This window comes from Xenopus laevis, chromosome 7S (genome assembly GCF_017654675.1).
Source record: "Xenopus laevis strain J_2021 chromosome 7S, Xenopus_laevis_v10.1, whole genome shotgun sequence".
NCBI classification, from domain to species: Eukaryota; Metazoa; Chordata; class Amphibia; order Anura; family Pipidae; genus Xenopus; species Xenopus laevis.
Window position 1 is genome coordinate 109891948 of NC_054384.1, and position 16553 is coordinate 109908500.

Consider the following 16553-nt stretch of genomic DNA (forward strand, 5'->3'; position numbering starts at 1 on the left):
GCCAAATCTCCTCTTCTTCGGGATGGCAATCTTCCCAAACTGCCTTCCCCTACCTTCCCGTCGGCTAGAATGAAAAATCGACAGCGGGATGGCACTCGCGGTGCTTCGTTTTCTGAAGTCGTCTGAAGTTTAAGGCAACTTTGGAGTGCCATCCCGCTGGCGATTTTTCATTCTAGCCGACGGGAAGGTAGGGGAAGGCAGTTTGGGAAGATTGCCATCCCGAAGAAGAGGAGATTTGGCGACTGTGTGCCCTTACCCTATGTGCTGATATAAATGGGTTAAATGAAAAGCATTGATTAATTAAATGACCCCACATGAAGGGACATTACACCTGGACCCAAAGCCCTATTGCTGGGGACACAGTTATCCTTACAAACCAATTCTGAAATAAATAATTACTGTTCCCCCTGTCCGTACAGGTAATATAAAGGTACGGGATCCGTTATCCAGAAACACATTATGCAGAAAGCTCAGAATTACAGCATGGCCACGTCCCATAAACTCCATTATAATCAAATAATTAAAAAATTTAAAATAATTTCCTTTTTCTGTGTAATAATAAAACAGTCGCTTGTACTTGATCCCAACTAAGATATAATTAATCCTTATTGGAGGCAAAACCAGCCTATTGGGTTTATTTCATGTTTATATGATTTTATTAGTGAAGATCCAAATTACGGAAAGATTTCTTATCTGGAAAACCCCCTCTGGATATCAGGTCCCATACCTGTATAGTAAATATATTATATATGGACCAATGTGAATTTTTGTGGGGATCCTGCCCCAACCTCCCAGATTTATTCATTTAGGAATTTTGTTTTGGATATGAGATGAATTAATGTGCCTGGAGGGAGGGGATGTACCTGGATTATAAAATGATGCCACTATCAGTTATACCATAAATATTTAGAAATGGAATCTGAATGGAAGTGATATTTTTAGCCGGAGGCTATTTTTGTCCCTGATCCCTTCTTCCTCCCTCCGGAGTGATGGATTTCAAGCTGTTTGTTCCCCCCTCCTGGTTGGTGTCAGGCTGCCATGTGACCTCCCCCTCAAGGTGGCCCTAATGGGCTGCTCTGATTTGACCCCCTCTGTGATGTCACGGAAACTCACTCCCCTGAGTCCCTAAAGATGTCACAGCCCCAGCAGCCAATCAGAGTGTGTGTATATAAGGGGCAGGCGACTGGGCTGGAGCAACAAGCAGGATTGACTAGGGATCCAAAGGAAAGTCAGGAGAAGAGATCAGAGAATTGGTGCAAGCGGAGCCTGTCCCAAAATTCAGAAAGGTAAGTGACCCCACTCATCATTGCTTATTGCCAAAAATTAACCAACACCCTGAGCTCCTTAACTACCTAGTAACCCCAATATCCCTACCCCCAATCAACTACTCAATTATCCTTATACACCAACTAAACCCCCAACTAACTACTCCATTATCCTTATACACCAACTACACTCCCAACTAACTACTCCATTATCCTTATACACCAACTAAACCCCCAACCAACTACTCCATTATCCTTATACACCAACTAAACCCCCAACTAACTACTCCATTATCCTTATACACCAACTACACTCCCAACTAACTACTCCATTATCCTTATACACCAACTAAACCCCCAACCAACTACTCCATTGTCCTTATACACCAACTAAACCCCCAACTAACTACTCCATTATCCTTAAACACCAACTAAACCCCCAACTAACTATTCCATTATCCTTATACACCAACTAGACCCCCACATACCTCTTGGCTACATCCATTATCCTCACTTCTTACCAAGATCACATTAACTACCCCCTTGTACCCCACTCATGTACCTAAAACTACTATTAGCACCCTTATAGCTCAACCAGACCCCATGAGATACCTATGTCCCAATATCTACCCTCAGATTCCTTAAATCCCATTGTCACCCAATTAATTACCCCAGGATACTGAAACCCCATTTAGATTCAAGGTGTATCCCCAATATCTTTATACCAGACATAGGCACCATCACTTAACATTATTAACCAAATTCATACCCCCCTCTGGCTCAATAACTACTCCCTGCATCCTTGTACCCCATATAGACTTCAATAAGCACCCCCAGCATTCCTATACCAAACCCGGACTCCCCTGTCCAATTCCCCAGCACCTATGACAATATATACTGTTAGTGCCTGCAGACCTTACAATTTGATTGGGACAAGGTAGGATTCTAACGACAGTCCAACTCCTCTCATTATCAATAAAGAAAAATGATTGACAGTGTTGCCATAAAGATTTTCTTTTGCAAACATGAAAGGATTAATGGAGGTGGCAGAACACATGTAGGCAATAGATTCTTATGGTGGGGGGGGGGGATTTTGTACATGTCAAGCAAAGTGGTGTGTGCGTGACCCCCCAGTGGGGTCGTATCTGCGCCAGACGGAGAGCTAGATAAGCGAGTAGAGAGGCTGAAGGATAAGTGAAGTGAGCGCTGAATGTGCAAAGTGCCAGATGACAATGTTTATCTTCCTGTCTCCCCCTCCTGCAGATGGATCCCAGTATCTACTACTGCCCAGAGCTCGCCCCACAGGAGGTCCCAAGCCTGGAGGGAAGATCTGATGGTAATTTTCACTTTCCCTCATGCTCAATAAGTGCCATATGTGGGGTACCCTGAATGGGGGTAGTACCTGTAATGTTATCAGGATGTATTAAAGGGGAAGTAAAATTAAGGGGTTTTTTTTGGAAGTAATGTTGTGTCACTGATTCACTGGAAACATTGTCCAACTATCAGCAGCCCCAGGTCTTTGCATGCTGCACTAAAAAGTGTTAACAAAGTGGGGACGAATGTGCATTATGGGGTACCCGAGGCAAGAGGAGGGGGTGCATTAAAGATAACCAGGCTCTTTTTTTGCAGATTTATTATATGATGACTCCGGCTTTCTCCATGACTCTGACCTGAGCGGCTTTCAGCTGAATGCAGGGAAGGGACTGTACCCCAACCCAGAGAGCCTGAGAGCTGCAGTGGGTCAGAACAGCTCCGCCCCCTCCTCCGAGCCCTTCCCCCCAGAACAATCTCGGTATTACTGGGAGCACTATACCTCAGGTAGGGGGTCTCTGCCTTTGTTTATGTGTCTGGCTGTCCCTGTCTGCTCTCTGGTTCTGACTCTTGAAACCAGTCAGTTCTCATCCAGGTCTGATGAATCAGCTGACTTCTGCTACATTTCTTCGGGAGTCAGAACCAGCAGTGCAGACAACGCCTGGCACACACAGCTTTCAACAGCAATTTCATCTATACAGAGGGGTGTGATGGTACATAAGATACGGCAGAAAAAGTGTACATTTTAAAAAGTAATGAAACCTGATTTTTTTTTTTCTCTGTAAGGTTCAAGCACCGTCCCAACTCCCGGAAACTCCCTGCCATGTGAGGAATTCCTGCCCTCTTTCCAGACGTTGTTACCGGCACTAACAGAGCAAATGCAGCCAGGGCAGCAGGAGATGATGATGCCCCCTACTGGGGATTTGCTGTATCACACTCAGCAGCAGTCTCCCTTCGTTGCTATGGATGAGAGCTACTCACAGGGCACAGGCGCTGGCACAGTCGGAGATCAGAGTTTCTCTTGGGCATCGCAGGAATGGCACAGCTGGGACGAAGCAACCTGGATGGGCTGCAACTCTTTTAATGCTTCAGTTCCTCCATCCTCTCATGTGAATCCTGGAAGCCTTTGCTCTGCAACAAACAGAGCTCCCCCTGCAGGTGAGAAATTCCCTTCTAATGTAACTTCCTTTTCTGGCAAAAAACAACAATTTTGATTTGCTTTACGGCAATAATTCTAAACACACATCTATCTATCTATCTATCTATCTATCTGTCTGTCTGTCTGTCTGTCTGTCTGTCTGTCTGTCTGTATGTCTGTCTGTCTGTCTGTCTGTCTATCTATCTCTATCCATCCATTCATCTCTCTCTCTCTCTCTCTCTCTCTCTCTCTCTCTCTCACTCTCTCTCTCTCTCTCTCTCTCTCTCTCTCTCTATCCATCCATTCATCTCTCTCTCTCTCTCTCTCTCTCTCTCTCTCTCTCTCTCTTTCTCTCTCTCTCGCTCTCTCTTTCTCTCTCTCTCTCTCTCTCTCTCTCTCTCTCTCTCTCTCTCTATCCATCCATTCATCTCTCTCTCTCTCTCTCTCTCTCTCTCTCTCTCTCTCTCTCTCTCTCTCTCTCTATCCATGCACACACACACAGGGTCTCTATTGCTTAGGAAGCTTATGTTGCCAGATCTGGAAACCTGTGTATAACTTTGCCTTTATTTTGCAGCCTTTGCTCTCAATGACTCTCCTCACCATCAAGCCCTCAGTCTGGGCAGTTGCCGTTCAAGTACAGATAATGAGAGATACCACCAGCCTTACAGTCACAACAGCACAGGGATCAAGGAGAAGAAGCCACTGGCAACAGGTGAGTCATGAATGGGTTTCTCTTCTCATTATATATATATATATATAATATGTGGGAGGGAGCTTCCATACTAATATGCTGATAAGGAATGACTCTAGTGAAACATAATGTTCCCATTATCTGCCTTTCACTAATTTTGTTGTTTCTTTTCTGTTTAATAGCAAGTTCCGGCCCAATTCAGCTCTGGCAGTTCCTCCTGGAGTTACTACAAGATTCCTCCTGCCAGAAGCTGATCAACTGGACAGGGAACGGCTGGGAGTTTAAACTTTCTGACCCCAATGAGGTAAGTGAAAACCCTCACTTTCCATGATCTCTTTGTACCCCACCAAGGGGCAAACACAAGTGCCAAACTACACCAGGGCAGTTATCACTGAAAACTGGAGAGCTGCTGAATATATAGCTAAATAACTCAAATTAAACCACAAATGAAAACCAATCGCAAATTGTCTCAGAATATTACTCTCTATATCATATTAAGAGTTAATTTAAGGGTGAACAACCTCTTTAATACATTTACAAAGAAAACTTGTTGTTTTGTTCATGGCAGCTTAGGTATTCCTCTGTACTAAGCACAATTCAGCAGGAACAGCCACTAAGTTTGCTCATAGTCTGTACAGAGAGATCCCATAAAACTATGGCAGCATAGGTATTCCCTGTACTAAGCACAATTCAGCAGGAACAGTCCCTAAGTTTGCTCATAGTCTGTACAGAGAGATCCCATAAAACTATGGCAGCATAGGTATTCCCTGTACTAAGCACAATTCAGCAGGAACAGTCCCTAAGTTTGCTCATAGTCTGTACTAAGAGATCCCATAAAACTATGGCAGCATAGGTATTCCCTGTACTAAGCACAATTCAGCAGGAACAGTCCCTAAGTTTGCTCATAGTCTGTACAGAGAGATCCCATAAAACTATGGCAGCATAGGTATTCCCTGTACTAAGCACAATTCAGCAGGAACAGTCCCTAAGTTTGCTCATAGTCTGTACTAAGAGATCCCATAAAACTATGGCAGCATAGGTATTCCCTGTACTAAGCACAATTCAGCAGGAACAGTCCCTAAATTTGCTCATAGTCTGTACAGAGAGATCCCATAAAACTATGGCAGCATAGGTATTCCCTGTACTAAGCACAATTCAGCAGGAACAGTCCCTAAGTTTGCTCATAGTCTGTACAGAGAGATCCCATAAAACTATGGCAGTATAGGTATTCCCTGTACTCAGCACAATTCAGCAGGAACAGTCCCTAAGTTTGCTCATAGTCTGTACAGAGAGATCCCATAAAACTATGGCAGCATAGGTATTCCCTGTACTAAGCACAGGGTCGGACTGGGAGGCATGGGGCCCACCGGGGCTACTGCCCCAGGGCCCCCTCCAGCCGCCACTGCCGCTCCGGAGTGCTGCAGGCGGCTAGTGCGCATGCGCGCGGCGCCGCGTTTGTGCGCATGCGCGCGGCGCCGCGTTTGTGCGCATGCGCAGCCCTTCTATTCTACCGCGACCCCAAACAAAGTGGGGTCGCGCCGCCCCACTAAGTAGCGGATCTGGGCCGGCGGGGCCCACAAGAGCCCGGGGCCCACCGGGGTTTTTCCCGGTGTCCCGCCGGCCCAGTCCGACACTGACTAAGCACAATTCAGCAGGAACAGTCCCTAAGTTTGCTCATAGTCTGTACAGAGAGATCCCATAAAACTATGGCAGCATAGGTATTCCCCTGTACTAAGCACAATTCAGCAGGAACATGAGAGGTTTATAGTTAATTTCAGAAACCATTTCTCTATCTGAGACTCTCCCTTTGTTTTCGGCAGGTGGCCAGGCGATGGGGAAGACGTAAGAACAAGCCACGGATGAACTACGAGAAGCTGAGCCGTGGGCTGCGTTACTATTATCACAAGAACATCATACACAAGACTGGAGGTCAGCGCTATGTTTACAGATTTGTCTGTGACCTGCAGGACCTTCTGTCCCGACCTACACGGGCATCACAGCCGCCCACCAAAACCCAAAAAGCCAAAATCCAATAATGATACAAGTTGACCTGAAGTGGGTCATGGACTTCTGTGAATGAGCCCACGGCTGCTGCACACACGGGGGGTGGGGTGATTCTTAAATCCCAGTCATGCACTATAGCAGAACATCTGCTCTTGCTGAACTACAAGTCTTAAGTTGGAGACAGTTGCAGCCTTAAGGGGCGGTACAAGCAGACAGTGACTGCATTAGGCTCCACCCACTCAACAGCAGTTGGATTCAGGGAAAAGTAAAAACCACTATAGAGCCCCAAAGCTTCTGCCTCTAAATTGACTGACGCAAAATCTAGAAGCAAAAAGGCCTTGATGGTAATGTATAAAGCACAGCAGAGGCATCACTTACCCTTTTATATTAAGGCAGGGTAACATGCAGCTTCTATCTATAATGAATTAAAGGGCCACACACACACAGTCTCCAGCACCAATGAGGACAGCCAGTACTGGAGGCTGCTGGGGGTTAAAACTCAACAACAACTGGAGACTCCCCAATAAGGCACTGTATAGAAAATATAGTGATTGGCTGCCTTTCAAGGTTCCATGAGCGCCCATTGGTCCAATCCTAAGGAAGTGGGCGGGCACACTGGGTGGAAAGCTTGTTACAGCCCCGCCTTGTCTTTATAAGATGCTCTTTCTCAGGTACAAATCTACCCAGCGTTTTGTAAATAGACAGATGTATTCTTATATTTGTATTTTCCTATTAATAAATAATTTTATTTACTGAGAAATGTCTAAGTCTTTCTTGCAATAAAGGGGAAATGCTCCGGGGCTCATATCCCCCACCCCTAACTACAGTTTTGTAAACAGGAATATACAACTTATTGGACTCACAACATTCCTTCTCTGTATATTTGTATTTATACATATGGGAGGAGGTGCCATATTGATTCCCTTAGACAGTACAGTATGAGGGTATAGCTTATTGTGTGCCCAGAACATTCCTTCTCTGTATATTTGTATTTATACATATGGGAGGAGGGAGGTGCCATATTGATTCCCTTAGACAGTACAGTATGAGGGTATAGCTTATTGTGTGCCCAGAACATTCCTTCTCTGTATATTTGTATTTATACATATGGGAGGAGGAGGTGCCATATTGATTCCCTTAGACAGTACAGTATGAGGGTATAGCTTATTGTGTGCCCAGAACATTCCTTCTCTGTATATTTGTATTTATACATATGGGAGGAGGAGGTGCCATATTGATTCCCTTAGACAGTACAGTATGAGGGTATAGCTTATTGTGTGCCCAGAACATTCCTTCTCCGTATATTTGTATTTATACATATGGGAGGAGGAGGTGCCATATTGATTCCCTTAGACAGTACAGTATGAGGGTATAGCTTATTGTGTGCCCAGAACATTCCTTCTCTGTATATTTGTATTTATACATATGGGAGGAGGGAGGTGCCATATTGATTCCCTTAGACAGTACAGTATGAGGGTATAGCTTATTGTGTGCCCAGAACATTCCTTCTCTGGATATTTGTATTAAAACCATGCAGAAGCAGAATGCCCCCTAGTGGTTATCAGCATGTAATGATACACAGGCAACCAGGAGGGGAGCGATAGACCTGAGCCAACTAAGCATAAAGCTAGATAGAGTAAAGGTGGCCATACACTGGCAGATTAAAGCCGCCAATATCGGTCCATTAAAACCAATTGGCAGCATATCTAGCCATATATGGGGGCTTCTGGTGGGTCTTCCTGATAGATTGGAACAAGGTAAAGCTGAGCACACTCCCTCCTTTCCTCAGATGGCCTGGTGCACAATGTAAGAGGGTACGGCAACCCCCGAATAGGACAATTGTGTAGAAATACACTGGCACTCAAGGCAATTAAAGTGCAGGGTTACCCCTTGCTGTTTATTTCGTGGCACGAAATAAACAGCAAGGGGTAACCCTGCACTTGAATTGCCTTGAGTGCCAATGTATTTCTACACAATCTTCCTGATAGATATCTGGCCACAATATCGATCGGGAGGGTTTAATTTTTCACGGTGATTGCTAGTGATGGGCGAATTTGTCCCGTTTTAGCGGAACACATTGAAGTCAATGGGCGTCAAAATTATTTTGACGCACGTCAATTTCTACACCCGCGACAATTGTTATATGCGCGCCTATTTTGGTCAAATGCATTACAGTCAATGGGCATAGGAATAATTTTGACGCGCGTCAAACGCGTCAACATGCTTATGCGTGCGACTATGCTGAACGCAACGGATTTTCAAGAATTTATTTGCTGGTGGCGAATTGTGGAAAATCACCGCAAATTAGATCCTGGTGACTTTATTCACCCATCACTACCCATCGCTCCTCGTTGTAATCCGATTGTTCGGCCCTATATAACCCAATATAGTCCTGCCGTCGGTGGGCATATCGGGGAAAGATCCGCTCGTTTGGCTAGTTAAGAGGTAGGGAGAGCTAAAAAAATCCCAAGATCTCTCCAATATTATGTAAATAAAATGTTTCTATAAAACAGAAGGTGAAAAGTGAGCATTAGGCCTCACCACAAAAGGGTTAATAGTATATAAAATCGCTTTGGAGTAGATTTGCCGCTGCTCTTGAGGCACCATGTGACGTTACAGCTAAATATTACGTGTGCTGCACTAGTTAAAGCTGATTCTATCTGTCGCTTGAGTTCAGACCACAAGACATAAGAATATGTGACATCCTGTGCAATTCGCAGAAAGCGTATGTGGAACATCACAGGCCGGTCTGCGCTACACGGGCAGAATTCTTGCCGTTATCAAGTGTAAAAATCTCTATGCGCCGAGCTGAACTCTTCTACTTATTTCTAATTTAAGGATAACCTTTGAAATAAGTGAATTTAAGATTGATGAGGGGGCTACTCTAAGCACTTTTGTAATTTACTTTCACAATTTATTTTCTTTTTATTCCAAGATATTAAGGGATACATGTACTGGCTAAAAGATAGACTACAAAGAGTGGTGGTAAATGGAACATTTTCTAATTGGACCAGTGTTGTTAGTGGAGTACCGCAGGGCTCTGTACTAGGTCCCTTGCTTTTCAACTTGTTTATTAATGACCTGGAGGTGGCCATTGAAAGTACTGTTTCTATTTCTGCAGATGAGACTAAATTGTGCAGAACTATAGGTTCCATGCAGGATGCTGCCACTTTGCAAAGTGATCTGTCTAAACTGGAAAACTGGGCAGCAAACTGGAAAATGAGGTTCAATGTTGATAAATGCAGGTTATGCACTTTGGCAAAAATAATATAAATGCAAGTTATACACTAAATGGCAATGTGTTGGGAGTTTCCTTAAATGAAAAGGATCTTGGGGTCTTTGTAGATAACACGTTGTCTAATTCTGGGCAGTGTCATTCTGTGGCTACTAAAGCAAATAAAGTTCTGTCTTGCATAAAAAAGGGCATTAACTCAAGGGATGAAAACATAATTATGCCTCTTTATAGGTCCCTGGTAAGGCCTCATCTGGAGTATGCAGTTCAGTTTTGGACTCCAGTCCTTAAGAGGGATATAAATGAGCTGGAGAGAGTGCAGAGACGTGCAACTAAATTGGTTAGAGGGACGGAAGACTTAAATTATGAGGGTAGACTGTCAAAGTTGGGGTTGTTTTCTCTGGAAAAAAGGCGCTTGCGAGGGGACATGATTACACTTTACAAGTACATTAGAGGACATTATAGACAAATGGCAGGGGACCTTTTTACCCATAAAGTGGATCACCGTACCAGAGGCCACCCCTTTAGACTAGAAGAAAAGAACTTTCATTTGAAGCAACGTAGAGGGTTCTTCACAGTCAGGACAGTGAGGTTGTGGAATGCACTGCCGGGTGATGTTGTGATGGCTGATTCAGTTAATGCCTTTAAGAATGGCTTGGATGATTTTTTGGACAGACATAATATTAAAGGCTATTGTGATACTAAACTCTATAGTTAATATAGGTATGGGTATATAGAATTTTAATTAAAAGTAGGGAGGGGTGTGTGTATGGATGCTGGGTTTTCATTTGGAGGGGTTGAACTTGATGGACTTTGTCTTTTTTCAACCCAATTTAACTATGTAACTATGTAACTATGTAACTATGTACTGTTAATAGGAATGAATTTTGTTCCAACATCGCCACCTGCTGGTCAGTTTCCCACCAGTCTGACCAGCAAGTAGTCAAGGAAGTTGTCAGGAGAAAGAAAGAGGCTGATGTTCTTCTGCTTAGGAAAGATGTGAGAAAGGTTTCTAATTTTATTCCTTGACTACTTGCTGGTCAGACTGGTGGGAAAATAACCAGCAGGTGGAACAAAATTCATTCATATTATGTAAATTATAAAAGTGCTTAGAATAGCCCCCTCATCCATTTTACATTGACTTATTTAAAAGGTTTACTTATCCTTTAAAGGGAAGGTTTATTTTACCAGCATATGCCGCTGCCATATTGCTCCTCTTATTCAGTATAGTGTATACAAGCGACACGTGGATCCTGTTGGGCTGAAGACTATGCAAAGTTCATTAAATCCCAATATATTCCCATCTGTATAGAAAGAGGAAACAGTTCAGCTATAGAGTCTCTTCTATAATAGGGATATATTTAATAAGTCATGAATAGATATCTGCAAACTGGTTAACCCCCATAGCATAGAGGCCAATTTTTTTTTAAACAATCAAATAAATTTATTTTAAAAAAAATGACCCCAGGTATGGGATCTGTAATCCAAAACCTGTTATCCAGGAAGCTCAGAATTACAGAAAGTCTCCCAGTCCCATAGACTCCATTGGATCCAGACATACAATAAGAAAACAGTAGCTTGTACTTGAACCCAACTAAGATATAAACATACCTCTCAACATTTTGGAAATAAAAAGAGGGATAAAAAAGTTGGCGACCATAGCACGGTGACATTTTTTGACCACACCTATTTTTGTGGCCACACCCCCGCAATTACCATGTTCATTTTACAAAATTTGGCAGGTTATGAAAAGTTTCAACATATTTCTGTGGTTTTTATCGGTTATTACAGTTTTGCTAATGAAGGTGAATTGCTCTTTAGGGTCTGGCCTCACGGGCAGATTCGGGGAGATCAGTTGAAAGAAGCCAAATCTCCTCTTCTTCCCCGATCTGCCTCCCCCTGCCTTCCGCCGGCTAAAATGAAAATCGCCTGGGGGAGCTATTCATTTTCCGAAGTCACCCGAAGTTTCCTTGTGAGGTAATTACGGGCGGCTTCGGAAAATGAAACGCTCTGGCACTGGGACACTAGTGTTTATCCATCATGTGACACAGGACAGAAGCACAAGAATGAATTGTGAGCTCTTCAGAGACACTGTCTGCTCCAATCCAGCTAAATGCACTCACATTGATTGGGAGGCGTCTCATAATGAGCCAAAACATAGAGCCAAAGCAACCCAGGAGTTTATTAAAGCAAAGAAGTGGAATATTGAGCTGATGTGAAGCCAATTGAGCTGCATTTCACTTGTTGGAGACTAAACTTGGGACAGAAAGGCCACAAACAAAGAGCAAGTGAAAGAAGCGGCTGCAGTAAAGACCTGGCAGAGCATTAAACAGGAGCAAACCCACAATCTGCTGATGTCCATGAGTTCAACACTTCAGCCTGTCATTGCAGCAAAGGCTTTTACACCAACTATTAAGGTGGCCATACACTGAGAGATCCGCTCGTTTGGCGATGTTGTCAAATAAGCGGATCTCCCCCGATATGCCCACCTTGAGGGGGGCAATATCGGGCTGATCCGATCGTGGGCCCTAGGGCCTAATGATCAGATCCTAACGCATGGAAAACGGGCGGTCGGATCACGGGACCACATCAACGAATAGATGCGGCCGCAATCCGACGGGATTTTTCGTCCCATCCGATCGAGATCTGGCCGACTTTCGGCCAGATCTCGATCGGTGAAGCCCGTCGGGGGGCCCCACACACGGGCCAATAAGCTGCCGACACGGTCTGTCTCCAGCTTTTATCGGCCCGTGTATGGCCACCTTTAGACATGAACATTTGATCTTCACTTTTTTCATGTGTCCAATTACTTTTGAGCCCCGGAAATGAAGGGATTGTGTTAAAAAAAGGCTTTAGTTTGTCACATTTTTCTGCAATCTTTTTGTTCAACCCACTGAATTAAAGCTGAAAGTCTGCAGTTCAACTGCCTCTGAGTTGTTTCATTTAAACTTCATTGTGGTCACGTACAGAACCAAAATGAGGAAAAAAAGTGGTCGCTGTCCAAAGATTTCTGGACCTAACTGCATACCTCCCAACATTTTGGAAGTAAAAAGAGGGACAAATTTTTTTTGACCACACCCCTTTCTGTGGCCACACCCCCTAATTACCGTGTTTGTTTCACAAAATTTGGCAGGTTATGAAAGTTTGAAAATATTTCTCCTTATCTAAACTGTGTTTTTGGGTCTCAAAATTGTTACAAAGTATCTTATTTGCACCTGTTAGCTGTTCTGGGCTCTCTGCTAAAAGCCAATTAAGTGAGAAACTTTGTTTCTTTTTCTGGCTGTTCAGTGCAGAGAAAAGAGGGACTTTCCAGTACAAATGAGGGACTGCGGGTTGAGCTGTCAAAAGAGGGACTGTCCCTCCGAAAAAGGGACAGTTGGGAGGTATGCCTAACTGTATACCCCCCATGTATTGCTTCAGTACAAGTGCAAGTATAGAGCTATTTATATCATCTCACAGGAGCTTTCGTTCTGTCACTCAAGAAATCTTCAGCTCAGGGTTCTAAACACTCAGAATCGGCTCTTGTTCAGTTCAATGGAGAGAGTCCAGTGTCGCAGGAGCACTTGCAGCTCAGACAATTGTCAGTGAAATTTGCAGCAGTCGGTGGTTTTGGCACCAGTCGAAGAAGCAAAGTCTTATCACTTATCAAGAAAAAATAGAGCTGTGTGTGAATGTCACTCATACAAAATATTCTCTGTAGCAGCAGGGAGCACAGAACTTCCCCCAAACCCAACTGAGCCATCTAGGGGGGAATTCACAAAAGTGTTGTTAAAAAAAGTAACCCAGAAGTGGCGGTCGACAAATTTGTAAAATGTCGTATGAACGGCAAATTCACAAAGGCAGATGTTACCATCTCTGAATGTCTCGTAAGTCTGACAATTTTCTAAAATGTCGTATATCTTTTCATCGTACAAACGACATTTACCAAGACTTTTTAAACGACAATTTGTTTGACATTTTCATTTTGGAGAGCCTAAAGTGTCTGAAAAATTGTTGGTAAAAAAAATGAGTTTACGAGTAATTCATAAAAATGGCGGGAAAAGTGGCGCCAAAAAAACCACGCCCACTTTTAACGACACTAATTCAAAAGTGTCGCACATGTCGGAAAATTGGTGGAGAAATGCTCTGTGAATTTGTCGGCTGTTGCTACGACACTTTCTACGACATTTTAAAGACATTTTTTCGTTCCCGACACTTTTGTGAATTCCCCCCCTAGTGTCTGTCCTGCACATTACTCTCTATTAGGCCTCCGCACCTTGGGTTTCAGCTTCTGCTGCCTGTAGCTCTCTGCATGGCTGTCACTGCAATAGTCCATCTTTCTCAACACCGCAATAGTATTAGCCCTCCTCTCTCTTCCGAATGTAAGCCCAGTTGTACAGGCTGTTCCCACCTGCATAGATATAGGAAAACAGCACTGGTTAAAGGAGAACTAAACCCTAAAAATGAATGTGGCTAAAAATGCCATATTTTATATAGTGAACTTATTGCACGAGGCTAAAGTTTGAGCTTGTCAATAGCAGCAATGATCCAGGACTTCAAACTTGTCACAGGGGGTCACCATCTTGGAAAGTGTCTGTGACACTCACATGCTCAGTGGGCTCTGATTGGCTGTTGAGAAGCTAAGCTTAGGGCTCGTCACTAATTATCCAGCAGCTATAAATAAATTAAATGATGTGGAATGTGTAAAGTGCTTAGTGCTTAATATAAGTGCAAGAATTATATGCTCAATTAATTGCTAACACACGATTTAATTAGGGATGCACCAAATCCACTATTTTGGAATCGGCTGAACCCTGAATCCTTTGCCGAATACCGAACTGAATCCAAACCCTAATTTTATGAGATTTCACTCCCCGCCCCTAATTTGCATATGTAAATTAAGAGTCTGATTCCGTTTGGCTGGGCAGAAGGATTAGTCCGAATCCGAATCCTGCTTAAAAAGGCCAAATCCTGGCCGAATCCTGGATTCGGTGCATCCCTAGATTTAATCCATCTTCAGCAGTTTCAATTAATTTATGAATTCATCTAAACAATTTAGTACTTATATTCCAATTAATAAGCAAAATGATCAATTCATTAATTAAAGTGCCAGTGCGTGCCACGTATCAATTAGAATATAAATTCATCCACACGTTAATTCAATTATTAAATACAAATCAAGTGTTGTTATTTTTTAAAAATTTTTGTATAAAATATTAAATAGCTAGCAGTTCATGAGTTTAAAGTTTGAAAGTGAAAAAAGAGTAGAGGTGGAGTTGTCCCAAAATCTATTACCTACGTTTTTTCTAGGCCCTGGGACACCACACGGGGAGAAAGGCAGAACACTGAGGACTGCGGTCTCAATAATTATCTATTCTGTTAGAGAGCTGCCTCCGCTCTTTTGATTTTAGAAAACTAATTTTAAAAAGCCTTCGGTTCTCTAGTGATAAATTGGTTAAATTGAGCAGCTATTGTTTGGGTTAATACGAAAAAGCAGCCTTCACTCTTCGATTCTCTTTTACTCTAAGGCGCTCTAGTAGACTTAAGGTATGAAGATCCAAATTACGGAAAATGACGGCTATGATTACGTGGAACAAGGTATTATTTGTAACAATGAATGATTCAATAACACAGAATCAGTATATATGACATGACTGTTGGGTCTGTTGATTTCTATTACTCTACTACACCTACTAGTAAATTATTTGCCATGTAGAAATAGAATTTCTACCAAAAAATGTGATTGCTACCCATTGAAGAGAAATAATTATTTTTTACATTAAATGAAATATCAGTATTTACAGGAATATCTGCTGGAGGAAATGTGAGTTAGCCGAGCGCAATAGGAGGAGCACACAAGGATTTTTTTCCGGAGACATCTGGGCAGATTGTATATTCCAGAGATACTCCTAATCTCAGTTTACAACAACATATAGGTTCTTGCAGGGACTGTGTGTGGCATAAATAGACAAGGTTCTATACTAAAATAACATTGTGAGATGCTTAAAGAATCCAACAGTGTACAGATACCGTTCTCACCATTTGTAGTGTAAATTGGGGAATATACAGGGGAATCCTCACCCACCACAATAAAAGATTTATTTATTGCTGGTTATGGAAAACAGTGTTCAGTTAGGACAAGTAATTCATATAAAAAATAATGGAATATTTCCTCTCAGTGGCGTAACTAGATATTAATGGGCCCCACAGCAAATTATTTTTCAGGCCCCCAAAATGTCTAGAGGTTGACCTGTTTTACCAATATTTATTGGAACTGTATATGAATTACATGGGGCCCCTATACCTCCTGGTAGAGTCCTGCAGCGGGTCGGGTACCGGCAAAAAAAACGGAATGAGGGGAGGATTTTCAGGTGCGGGTATAGCCGCGGGTTTGTGGGTCGGGTTGTGGGTCTCATCTGAATTTCTTATCTTATGTAATATTGTCTATATTTTACTATTTTAAATTGTTTCTGCACTTCCCGTATTCAGCACCATCAGGTCCTGTTTTATGCTGGTCGGTGGGTTGAGGGTCGGTTGCGGATAAGGCCGTTGCGGGTCCGGGACGGGTAACGGATCAAAGTGGGTAAATATGTGGGTTGCAGTTCTGGTCGCAGGCTGCAGGTTGTAGGTTCAGGTTCCGAGTCTTAGAAATTAGGGATGCACCGAATCTACTATTTTGGATTCGGCCGAACCCCCGAATCCTTCGTGAAAGATACGGCCGAATACCGAACCGAATCCTAATTTGCATATGCAAATTAGGGGTGGGAAGGGGAAAACATTTTTTACTTCCTTGTTTTGTGACAAAATGTTATGCGATTTCCCTCCCGCCACAAATTTGCATATGCAAATTAGGATTCGGATTCGGCTCGGCCAGGCAGAAGGATTCGGCCGAATCCGAATCCTGCTGAAAAAGGCCGAATCCTGGCCGAATCC

The 16553-nt window shown here is 43.1% G+C and overlaps 1 protein-coding gene across 1 annotated transcript; it reads left to right on the top strand.

Annotated features, from left to right (window-relative positions):
* Positions 1–972: 972 nt before the first annotated feature.
* On the top strand, positions 973–7165 carry etv2.S (ETS variant transcription factor 2 S homeolog). The gene is made up of 7 exons (XM_018228346.2): positions 973–1286; positions 2529–2601; positions 2895–3083; positions 3363–3734; positions 4289–4426; positions 4588–4709; positions 6226–7165. The coding sequence occupies exons 2-7, from the start codon at positions 2529–2531 to the stop codon at positions 6439–6441; spliced, it is 1110 nt and encodes a 369-aa protein (XP_018083835.1). The 5' UTR covers positions 973–1286; the 3' UTR covers positions 6442–7165.
* The last annotated feature ends 9388 nt before the right edge of the window (positions 7166–16553 follow it).

What these genes read in the sequence shown, in the direction of transcription:
- etv2.S (XM_018228346.2), top strand. Translation starts at nt 2,529, where the DNA reads ATGGATCCCAGTATCTACTACTGCCCAGAGCTCGCCCCACAGGAGGTC. An exon ending in CCTGGAGGGAAGATCTGATG is followed by an intron (nt 2,602 to 2,894) that starts GTAATTTTCACT and finishes CTTTTTTTGCAG; the next exon opens with ATTTATTATATGATGACTCC. An exon ending in AAACAGAGCTCCCCCTGCAG is followed by an intron (nt 3,735 to 4,288) that starts GTGAGAAATTCC and finishes TTTATTTTGCAG; the next exon opens with CCTTTGCTCTCAATGACTCT.